The sequence below is a fragment of the Sminthopsis crassicaudata genome, chromosome 6 (assembly GCF_048593235.1).
Source record: "Sminthopsis crassicaudata isolate SCR6 chromosome 6, ASM4859323v1, whole genome shotgun sequence".
NCBI classification, from domain to species: domain Eukaryota; kingdom Metazoa; phylum Chordata; class Mammalia; order Dasyuromorphia; family Dasyuridae; genus Sminthopsis; species Sminthopsis crassicaudata.
The window spans coordinates 16,055,362-16,066,722 of record NC_133622.1 but is presented as its reverse complement, the minus strand read 5'-3'; the positions used below and the strand labels follow the sequence as shown (position 1 = coordinate 16,066,722).

Here is an 11,361-nt window from a genome sequence, read left to right as displayed (position 1 = left end):
TTTTCATTACTGCAAAATGAGGGAGCCGAAGCGGAAGCCCGTCGAGGGCCCTTGCAGCTGTGAGCGGCGGGGGTGGGGTGGGGGTGGGGAGGGGCCGCCGGCTTTCTCCCAAAGGTGCCCCGCGTCGCCAAGGTCAGCGGCCCCCGGGGCTCCAGAAGCGGGACGGGGGCTCCGGCTGGGGAGGGGGCGGGGAAGCGGGAGGGAGCGGCCCCGAAGGGCCCGGGGGCCAAGCTGACCACTCTCTCTCGGAGGGGATGAAAGAAAGCCCACACCTCCGCCCCACCCCCACTTTTGCCAAGGAGCCCTTAATACATAATTCATGGGCCAGGAGCGGCTGCAGCTAAAGTGCTGATGTCAGGAAGGAGTCAGTTCAGCAAGCGAGAGCAGCAGCGGCGGCGGCGGCGGAGGCAGCAGCAGTAGAGGCAGCGGCAGCGCCCGCCGCCTCCCTCCTCCCTCCTCCCTCCTCCCTCCCTCCCTCCCTCCGGGCCTCGGCCGGAGCCCCGCGGGGAGCCCGAGGCCGCGTCCGTCCGGGGGGGCCGGGCCAGCATGCTGCCCGGCTGCGGCTCGGGCTCGAGCGGCGGCGGCGGCTCCGGGGCTCCGGGGGCATGGCTCTGCTGAGGGGCTGCGGCGGCGGCGGCGGCGGCTCCCTGCTGCTGCTGCTGCTGGCCGCCGCCTGCCTGCTGCAGCGCGCCCAGGTGAGGCGGCTGGTCCGCTGCCCGGCCACTTGCAGCTGCACCAAGGAGTCCGTCATCTGCGTCGGCTCGGCCTGGGTGCCCAGGATCGTCCCGGGGGACATCAGCTCCCTGTGAGTGCGCCCGCCTCCCCGCGCGCCCCGCGCCCTCCTCCCCGCGCGCCCCGCGCCCTCCTCCCCGCGCGCCCCGCGCCCTCCTCCCCGAGCGCCCCGCGCCCGCCCCGGGACTGTCCTGCTGCCCAGGGTGCCTCGGGACCCGCTCCCCCCCAGCTCTCCCCCTCCTCCCCGCCCCCATTCCCTTGGGGTCTTCCCTACTTTCTGAGCGGGCAGTGGGGGGCACGGGGAGGCGCAGGACACAGGCTGGGGAGAGGGCGTGTGGAAGGAGGGAGGGAGGGCTGGGGGTTGGGCTGGGAAGGCCCCTGGGCGGGGGGAGCTTGCTAAGTGTGAGTGTGAGAGTGTGTGTGAATGTGTGTGTGTGTGTGTGTGTGTGTGTGTGTGTGTGTGTGTGTGTGTGTGTGTGTGTGTGTGTGTGTGTGTGTGTGTAGCCTAAAGGCGAGGGTCTGCAGGGCTTGTGCCCAAATCTGGGCTGCTTTTTTTTTTTTTTTTGAGCCCCTTCAGGTGCCAGAGGCTGGTGACCTGGGGCTCCGGATCCTCAGAGGCCCCGAAGTAGCTCCTTTCCCATCAGGGTGCAGCCCGGAAGGGGCGGGGGGGGGGGGTGCATAGGTGGCCAGCTGGAGCTCACTTGCCCCCTTTACTAGAGTTCGCTTTGTGCAAGACTTCTTCAGCCCGCTTCCAGAAGTTGTCTCTTTTCTGGGCTACGGAAACTTGGTGGGGTTTCACTGGGTCTCTTGAATCCAATGATCTCAAGCTCCAGGGGCCGGAGGATCTAATGGTTGTGAACAAGTGCTCTCCCGAGGATTGAGCATCATTTCTTGCTCAAACAGCTTACTCGCCAAAGGGCCAGGGAATCTTGGGTAGGGGCTGAACTAGAGAGAAGGGGGAATTCCCGGGGCTCCAGGCTGTCAATGCACACCCAGCACCCTTCTCTCCTTAGGAGAGGTCACCAGCATGAAGCTAGTTGCTAAGGTTTTTCACTTTTGGATTAGAGATCAGCTAAGGTGTTTCTTCCTCTGGCCAGTGTTGGGCCAGCGTGCTGTGATGGGCAACCTTGACCAACTTCTTTAAAGTTGACTGAGAGCCCTGGCTGCCACTTTGGAGTCTTCCTATCGGCAACCAGGGGAGGAAGGAGGGGCTGGGTAGACAAGGGGGTAAGTCAAGGTCATCTCATGGCCAGAGTGGACCTATGGATTTACCATGGGCGATTTTACCTACCACATAGTTTTGCTACATTCCCTTCAGGGGTCATTAGCCCTGTCCACGCTTAGTTTGACCATGTTCCCTCATTTAATTGCCTGCTTTCAGCATCCTTCAGATCTTTTCCCAAGAAGCACTTGCTCTAACTCTGGAGTCTTGCTATTGATTAACATTAAGGAGAGGCAGCATGGTGTAAAGGTTAGGGAGCTGGCCCTAGAGCCGGGAAGATCTGAATTCAAGTCTCAGCTCTGACTTATAACTAACTTAGTCATCCTGGAAGAGTCATTTAACCTCTTAATGTCCTAGAAAATTTTTTAAGGTTACAGAGATTCCGATTTGCTTTGGTGCTAACAGTGTCCTTCTTCAGGAGATCCCTGTACCCAGTGTTAGCATGGGTTCGGTCTCTCCCTCCTGGCTGATACATAACAGGGGGAGCCTGCCATAATAGCTAACCTGGGAAAACTCAACTTTGGAATTGAGGTGTGGGGCCCTGGCCTTGTCCACTTCACCTCCCTGACTGTCTTAGGAATTGCCAGTAGGCTCAGATAGAGGGAGTTTGCATGCCAGTATTTTCCTGCAAAGGTTCCCCATTGAAAGTTTGGAGCTAGAAAAAGAAATCCAAGGGCAGGATGGAAGTAGTTGTCTGGATCATTGCAGTTTAGCCCTAAGAAGATGGAGAAGTTGACTTGGATTACCCAAGACTTGGTTTCCTAAGGCTGCTCAAATTGACCAGCTTTTCCATTTTTTCCCCCCTCCTACCTCTGAGAGACACAGGCCATGTCTGTGTAGCCCCCACTCTCCGGGAGTGCCATGAATATGCTCACTGTAAAGAGGAAGTTCAAGGTGGTAGCAGCTGGGGGGACTTGGGGGGTGCCAGTGGAACAAACTGCCTGCCTTGCCCAGCAAGTTCTGGAAAATGCTAGACTTTGTTCTTGGGGTCTGTTGGCCTTTTCTTCCTGCTTTTAGGAGCCTGGTAAATGGAACCTTTTCTGAAATCAAGGACCGAATGTTTTCTCATCTGCCTTCCTTACAATTGCTGTAAGTATGGAAACGTCCCAAATACATTTATTGTTCCTCTTCAATCCCTGCCCCTGTGTGAGCCTCTCCCTCTCTCCTCGGGTGTTCTGCATCAATCAAAACAGCCTCAACTTGACAAGCAGACTCTGTGTCCGGCACCGCCACTATGACCTCTTTCATTCCTTCCTTCCTCAGGGCCACATAAATTTCTTTGGAACTATTTTTTACCCTCCCCCCCTTAGTCATAGACCTTTATTCAGATGTTTTCTTCCTCCATCTGCTTCCAAATGCCTCTTGCAGCAATGTGCCCCTAGAAAAGGGAATGCCAGAAGGAGGCTTTAGGGTGACCCATGAGAACTATTCCCTTATTCCCTTGAATTTTTAGATTTCTGTGTTGGAGAGAGGTGAAAGGTGATCTCCGAGAGCCTTTTGTAAAAGGCAGAGTCCTAACCAGATAGAGGCAGCAGCTTTATTTGACCCCTCTAGAAATCTCCTTCCTTGCTCTCTCATGCCCCTCACCCACTATTATTATGTGCCCATCACTAGTGCAAAACTCTTTATGGATCTGGTGGATGCTCACCTGGACACCGTGTAACATCATAACCAATCCCATGCTCTGGGACTCACTTTACCTTGTTTGGTGGTGAAAACTTTTTAAAGCAGCTAGGATAACTTATAAGAGTAAATTAAATAAAATTATAGTCATGGTTTATAATATATATATAATATATAATAAATATATATAATATTATAATATATAATAAATAATATAATAAAGTATAGTCATCTGTTTATTGTGTTGTGGTTAGTAGCTTAAAAATTGAGAAGGATAGAAAATTAAAATAAGGAAGCTGGCATCTTCTGGGTGATAATTATAATGAAAGTGCCTTCCTTTTATTAATCACCTAGCATTTCACCAAGTGTTTTCACATGCTCTGTCTCATTTGATCATTTGATTTGATATAAAAATGACCAGACCTTAAGAAATGGAATAAAGGCATTAATCACGAATGAGAATGTTAATGATTTATGCATTCTGCTTTTTGTTTATTTTCTTTGATCATCAACTCCTAATTTTGGTAGGTGCTAGTCATCACACCTTATCCTAGGGACTACACATTTGTAAAATGCTTCCTAATTTGCAAAGTCACAGTGGGGAAACAGTGAATTTGGGGTCAGAAGATATGTTTGGATCCTGACTCCACCACTGACATCTCACCATTTAACATATTAGTTCAACTTCCTTATGACCAATAAGAATAATAATATCTCCAGTATGAACAGGTGAGACTCAGATGAGGTATTTTTTAGAAAGCTGTATCTTAGGGAGAGTACAGTGGAAAGTGCATCAGCTGTGAAGCCCAATGGAGACCTGAGTTCAAATCCTGTTTCTTACCTGTGTAAACTGAGGAAAATCACTTAATCTCTATGGACTTCAGTTTCATCATCTTTAAAATGAAAGATGGACTACCTAATCTTAGTTTGTCACATAGTAAACACTTAATAAGTCAACCAACCAAGCTGATGAGCATTTATTGAGATTTTATCTTGCGTTAGAGGGGCACCGTGTAAAGTTCAGGGAGCACAAATACAAGCCCAAGGAGCTTACTTTCTAATAAGGAAAGGCAGGGCATAAAAAGAAGCTGAAAAGACCAGAGTGGGACAGATATGAAGGGACCAAGCAAAAGCTTGGGAAGAGGTTTGAGGGAAAGTCCAGGAGGTCCAAAGTACCGAGGATGGGAGGAGATCTGTTTGGTCTGAACATTCTCTTTAAAAAGCAGATTCTGGGAGGAAAAAGGCAGCTGAGAGAGAAATCTCAGGGCTGTGGGGTACTTCCAATGTGAGTAGTAGTTCTAGGCTGGAGGGAGCTTATACTCAGGTTTATAGCATGGTGGAGAAAGCCCTTAGGAGATCTCAACTTGGAAAGCAATGAAGGCAGCTGGGGACTGATCATGCTCCTTAAAATGGGGTTCTGAGAGAACCAGCTGACCAGAGAGAGAAACTGCTAGAGTGGATGGTATTTCCAGTGTCAGGTTGTCCTGAGGACAATGTATGTAAACCACTGTATAAATACCAGGTATTTTTATTTACATCCATATCTTATTTGATTCCTGTAAGGAAGATAAGTTTAGCATTTTCTATTCTCCCCATTTTGCAGATGAGGGAAACAGTTCTAGAGAGATTAAAAATTTTTTTTAAGTCTTATAGCTAGTAAAATGAGTCACCGAGACGTTGTGTTAACCAAGGTTATACAGTTAATATGAGTTAGGAGATTTTTTTTCCCACTACAGCACACTCTCTCTTTAGTTACTGTTTGGCATCTTAGAGAAAACTAGAATTCCCTAAAGTATTAAGGGAGATTGAGAAAAGAATGAATATATACTCATTTTCATGTTAAAATGTAAAAGAAAATCATATATTTTTCTGGCAAGAATATGGACTTTATATGTAGAAATAATTAAATATTTTATTTTAAATGATAATTACAACTTTAATTTTGCATAGAATTTTTTAAAAAGTTTTTCTTCAATAATAATGATAACAATTTCAGGTTATATCTAAAATAGTTATAACTAAATTCACCGGTAGAGATAAGGAAATATTATATAACTAAATAATCATAGAAATGGAAGATCATTGAAGATATTAGGATCTACATTTTCAATGAGAAAATGATTATCCCAGTGAATATTTTGTGAGGTGATTATTGTCCCATGGGCATCTCGGAGGAAAGAATGATACGTGAAGGCAAAAAAACAAGGTTCTTTCCCTACCTCTCATGTTAATTGTATAACCTTGGGTAGAGCATTTCATCTCTCCCTGATTCAAATTTCTTCTCAGAACTAAGTGTTCTAGGTCTTATTTAGCTCTAGAATTCTATGCCCATAACACATTTATTATTGTTAAGAATAAAAACCCTGCCATATATTTTAAGTGCTACTGTTGAGTCATTTTTCAGTTATGTCTGACTCTGTCACTTAATTGGGGTTTTCTTGGCAGAGATACTGGAGTAGTTTGCCATTTCCTTCTCTAACTCCTTTTACAGTTGGGAAAACTGAGGCAAACGTGGTTAAGTTCCTTGCCTTGGGTCCACACAGTTAATGTCTAAGGCTGGATTTGAACTCAGGGAGATGAATCCTGATCCCAGATCTCTAGCCACTGGGCCACCTACATTTTAAAACACTTTGTTGTTTACTGTATCCTTGTATATCCATTAGGTTAGAGTAGACGATCTTTAAAACCACAGCTCTCAATTCCCTGATCCTATGGATCTCCTTTGAGGTTCACAATGACCTTGTGAGATGGGCAGGATTTATATTATCTGAATTTGTATATGAAGTAGCTGAGACCTAGAGATGCATGTTCCCTGAAGTCATGGAATAAGTAGTGTAATGGGAGTTAGTGCCATGTCTTTTTACTATTCATCTATTCATCATCTTCATTACTATTCATTTACAATTCATATAGAGCTCTTTCCCCTACAGTTTAGCTGTTCTACAGTGATTTCGAATTATGTTGAGGAACATCAAATAACGTTTAATGAACAGTAACTACAGGGTGAAAACGTCCTAAGATTAGCATTATCAGAAGAAAAAGTGATAAAAGGGAGCAAGGATTCAGTCTTTGATCTTAGAGTGTTGGGATTGTCCGGTCATTCCCAGAAAGGTAGTATCTCTTACTACCAATTATGAGGTGATATAATAATTCACTTGATGTGTCCAGTAATAAGCAGAAAGGATATAACTGTGTTGCTAACAGGGCTGTCTTTGGTTTTTTCATTTCAGTTTGCTGAATTCTAACTCGTTCACAGTTATACGAGACGATGCCTTTGCTGGTCTCTTTCACCTCGAGTACCTGTAAGTTCCAAGGTGGGGTTTGGGGAGTTCAAGATACTCTGGAGAATTATTGGGATCTTTTCCTTTAGGGGAATTGCCTTCTGGGAAGCACAGGAGTGGGAAAGGTGAAAAATACCTTGCCTTCTTATTTCAATGCTTTATTGGCTCCCACTTAGCTTTTCTTTTCAAATAACATATGGGTAGTAGTAATTGTTTTAATTCAAGTCAATTAAAGAAATATTTATTAAGGATCTATATGATGTACAGAATGTTCTATGTTGCTACAAGGATGAAAAATGACACAATTCTTGCCCTCAAAGAGCTTATGGTCTAAAAGGGAGGTCTTGGCTAGGATTTTTAAAAAAGCAAATTCTAATATAAAATAGAATGTGATGGGGAGAAAAGGAGAGATTCAGGTAAAATGTTCTGCAATGTTTTTTTGGGGGCATATTATGAACCTTTTTATTGTTTTGGTAATTTGCTGAAATCTAAAAGACCCTTATTCAGAATGATATTTGTGAAGGAAATAATTGAAGGAAACTCTAAATTTCAGTAATAGATTAGTGAAAATAAAGGTATAGTTTTTTTTTTTCCTTGTCTAAGTTTTCAAGTCCCATGCAGTAAATCCACAGTTCCCTTGGAGGTGGTGGACCCCAAGTTAAAATTCTTAACTGTAAAATAAACACTCTAAGAATTGTTGAGGAGGCAAAACACTTTTAGCTGGATGGGTGGGCTCTTGAAGGATAGAACACTTGTGCTAAGCCTTGAAGGAATAGTGGGTGAAGGAGAGACACAAGAAGGAAGGTAAGAACTGAGCAGAGAAGGGGCCATGCTCACTAGTATTTAATTTGCAGGTAAGTATGCAGTAAGCATAAATGAAGCTCCTGGGTTGGATATTTTTAACTCTGTAACTACATAATAATTTGCTGATATCTCTCTGGCCACAGAGAGAAAGGCTGTTCAAGACTGCTGCTTCTAGAGTCCATTATTCTCATTTTGGTGGAAAACTTCACAATCCCTGTTTTGACTGTCCCTTGGCAGCCTGCTTAGGCTTTCTCCTGCTATTTGGCTCTGCTAATTTTCGTCTCCTTTTCAGATTTAGATCCTCCTATCTATTTTCTACTTTTCCACCAAATTCCTGTTTCTTCTTTCTACTTTCATGTCTTTTCCCCTCAAGTCCTTTCATCCTGCAATCTTTTAAACATTTTAATAACGTTAATCCTTTTATCAGGTTGCTTTTCCCTACTTAGCATTCAAAGGGATTTTGAAAGCCTTGCCTAGTTTCTTATCTAAAATCAACAGGTATATTTTAAAATTCGAAACACATGCTGGGTACAAGATAAGTCTCTCGGTACTAATTTTCAGCATGGGAAGAAAAAAACGACTTTGCAAGAAATAATTCCCCCTATTTTATTTTCTGCATCAGGGATGTGGTGTAGCATGAATTTGAAGCTTCATCAGGGTCTGTGAAAGCTAATGAATGTGAGTGTGTGTGTGTGTGTGTGGTGTGTATGTGTGTGTGCATGCAAAACTACTAATTTCATGTTGTAGAAGGGACAAATTAGAATTACTAAGAAACTATAACCTTGCCGAATTTCAAATAGTCCATACTGCAGATCTCTGTAAAAATTTTCTATTATTATTATAATCAATGGCAGTTGAAATTTTCAACATCATAAATATCTGATTTTACAAGCCAAGATCTCTATGTAAATAGTGAACATAATGATGGAGTAGCATGGTAACATTCTTTTGTATTCAGCACTTTTCCCAAGACATTAATAGTCTACTTCGAGACAAAACAATCTGGCAAGTAAGTGCCATGGACTAAAATTTGAGCGTAGTGTTCTCTTGTTAGAATACAAATCCCATGTGCTCCTCAGCAGCTCCGAGGAAGGAGTAATAATGTTGATGGAGACACAGTGTGTGTGGCCTAGGAGATAGAGGTTTGATCTCAGAATTCCCAAAGCTTTGGGTTCCAGATCTGCTTCTAGTATAGTCCAAAAGGAGTTAATGATCCATCTTGGCAGAGGAGGTTCCAAAACTTAGGAAACCACAGGTCCCTATCCCTTCCCATCCAAAAAAATAATAATATTAGTAACCAATAATAATGGTAATTTCTGCTTATGTAGCACATTTTTTCTGAACAGTCTTGCAAAATAAAGAAGCCATAATGACCTTTCTAAGCAGCATCTTTGTTCCACAGAGTAAAAAGCTTCATCCAGGAAGTCAAACTTTCCAAATGAAATCACTTTGAGATCTGTAAAGATGTTTGGCTCCTCCAGCCTTGGGAGCAACTTTTGTGTGGTCTACTAGCTCAGGAGCATGTGTGCTAATGCCTGGGTCAGACAATGAAAAAATAGCTCTCTGGACCACAGAGGGGAAGGGACCTCAGACAACATCTGTTCCAGCTGAGGAATCCTTTCAGCACTTTCCTTGACAAGTGGTCACCAGGTTTTGTGGAGAAAGCTCCTCACGAGAAAGCCTGTTTCATTTTTGGACAGTTCTAATTGGGAGAGAGTTTTCCCTTCAGAGTGAGTTAAAATATGCCTTTGCTCCTAATTCTGTCAAAAAGAAAGAGCCCATTTCCCTTTTGAATGGACTACTCACTCAGATAGCTGATGGCAGCTCTCATTTCCCCCTACAATTCTTCCAAGTCTTCTCTTTCCCTTCTGAACAGATAGGCTCTCCAGCCATTTGCCCATGCTGGTGACCTTCCTCTGGAGCCACTCTAGTGGTCAGTGTCCTTTAAAGGTAGCCAGAACTACACTCAGTGCTCCAAGTATCTAAGCAATTGCACCATTGGACCAAGTAGTCGTATTACTGTGAACATTGGGAAAATTCAGAGCCACAGATAGAACCATATTAAAATTCTGTATGTGTGTTGTTTATGTTCAGAAGATGAATCAGATTTTGTGATTTGAGTCGTACACAGCTGTTACTGGTATTCCTCAGTGAACACCTACTCACTCTGTAGATTTTTCTTACTCTACAGTTGGTAAATTGGGGAATGAGCTTCTTATAACAAGCCTAGGTGACAGCCTTGTGCTTCATGGTTTATGAAGCGCTTTATGAACATTATTTTGCTTGATGCTGCTGGCACCCAGGAGCTAGGTGGAATGAATATTATTATGATTTTTAACAGAAGGGGAAACAGAAACACACGGAGAAATAAGTGACAACATAGCCCTTTATTAGTTAGATCTTCTGGCTCCAAATTCAGTCATTTTTCTTCCACTGCATCATCCTGTTTCTCAGCTCTGGAACTTGAGAAAATCTGCCTTAAGGAATTTCTGCTATGACTACAGGAGACTTAGATATAGAATCTGTTCTTTGAATCATATTCCATATAGGAAAAGTTCTACCTATTGAGCTTTTATATAAGCAGGAAGAGAAAAATCAAGATCTTATGTTACTGGGCGCCAGCAAGAACTTGCTTCCTTCTTTAGCCACTGGTATAGCCACTGCTATATAGCTATATTTATATCTATCTATCTATCTATCTGTCTGTCTATCTATCTATCTCTATCTATTATAGCATATGTATATGCTTAGGAAGCTGGACAAGTGACATGGGCCAAAGGTCACCTACTAGAAGATCCTAAGTTCCTCTTGGGCAGGAAGTGTTTTATATATCAAATGAGACTTTCTATAAGATCATTAGGTCTTTGTCAAAAAGGATGGAGTCTTCTGTACCAAGTGGGACTTCTTACTTGATTCTAAGCTTCCTATGGACAGGAAGAGTGTCTTATATACCTTTCTATTTGATCATACTCTCTTTGTAGACAGGGATGCTGGGACTTCCTGGTAGATTATAAGTTTTCTGTGGGCAGGGATAGAGTCTTATATGCCAAATGGCACATCCTACTAGATCATGCAGGGAATGGTTTCTCCAAGTATCTGACCTATCTTCTTTTTACTCTGTATATTCTCTCACTTGGTTTCTTTATCACTTCCATGGGGAATTATAATATTTATACCAATGACCCTCAGATCTGTACTTCTAGCCCTAATCTTTCTCCTGAGCTCCAGTCCCTCATTGCCAACTGCTATATTGACACTTAAAACCTTAAAATCATGTGCAATACCGAGCTTATTGTCTGTCCCCTCTAAACCCACTCTTCTTCCAAACTTCCCTGTGACTGTTGAATACTGTTTCACAACCCTTGCAGTCACCCGTGTTTGCAACCTTGTTGTTGTCCTTCACTTCTCACTCTCATTCATCCCACATATCCGTTTGGTTGCCTTATCTTATAATTGCATTTTGCAGAATACTTCTTCCACGTCCCCTTCTCTTCACTCCCATAATCAGTTCCCTAAATCAGCCCTGATCATCTGCACTGTTGAAATAGCTTAGTTTCTCCTTGTTCCTATATATCTTCCAAATAGCTGCCAAAGCGATTTTCCTGAGGTGAAGGTCCAAGTATTTAATAAATGCTAATGTTTCCCTCTTACTTCTTGGATCAAATCTGAACTCCGTTCTTAGCACTTAAAGCTTTGCAC

At 43.6% G+C, this 11,361-nt stretch overlaps 1 protein-coding gene across 1 annotated transcript in view; it reads left to right on the top strand.

Moving 5' to 3' along the window:
* The first annotated feature begins 605 nt into the window (after positions 1-605).
* Positions 606-11,361, top strand: part of LGI2 (leucine rich repeat LGI family member 2) — a 37,177-nt gene continuing 26,421 nt past the window's right edge. Inside the window, exons 1-3 of the mRNA XM_074272947.1 lie at positions 606-805; positions 2,972-3,043; positions 6,808-6,879. Coding sequence (XP_074129048.1) covers positions 606-805; positions 2,972-3,043; positions 6,808-6,879 — 344 coding nt within the window. The remainder of the gene's footprint in view (positions 806-2,971; positions 3,044-6,807; positions 6,880-11,361) is intronic.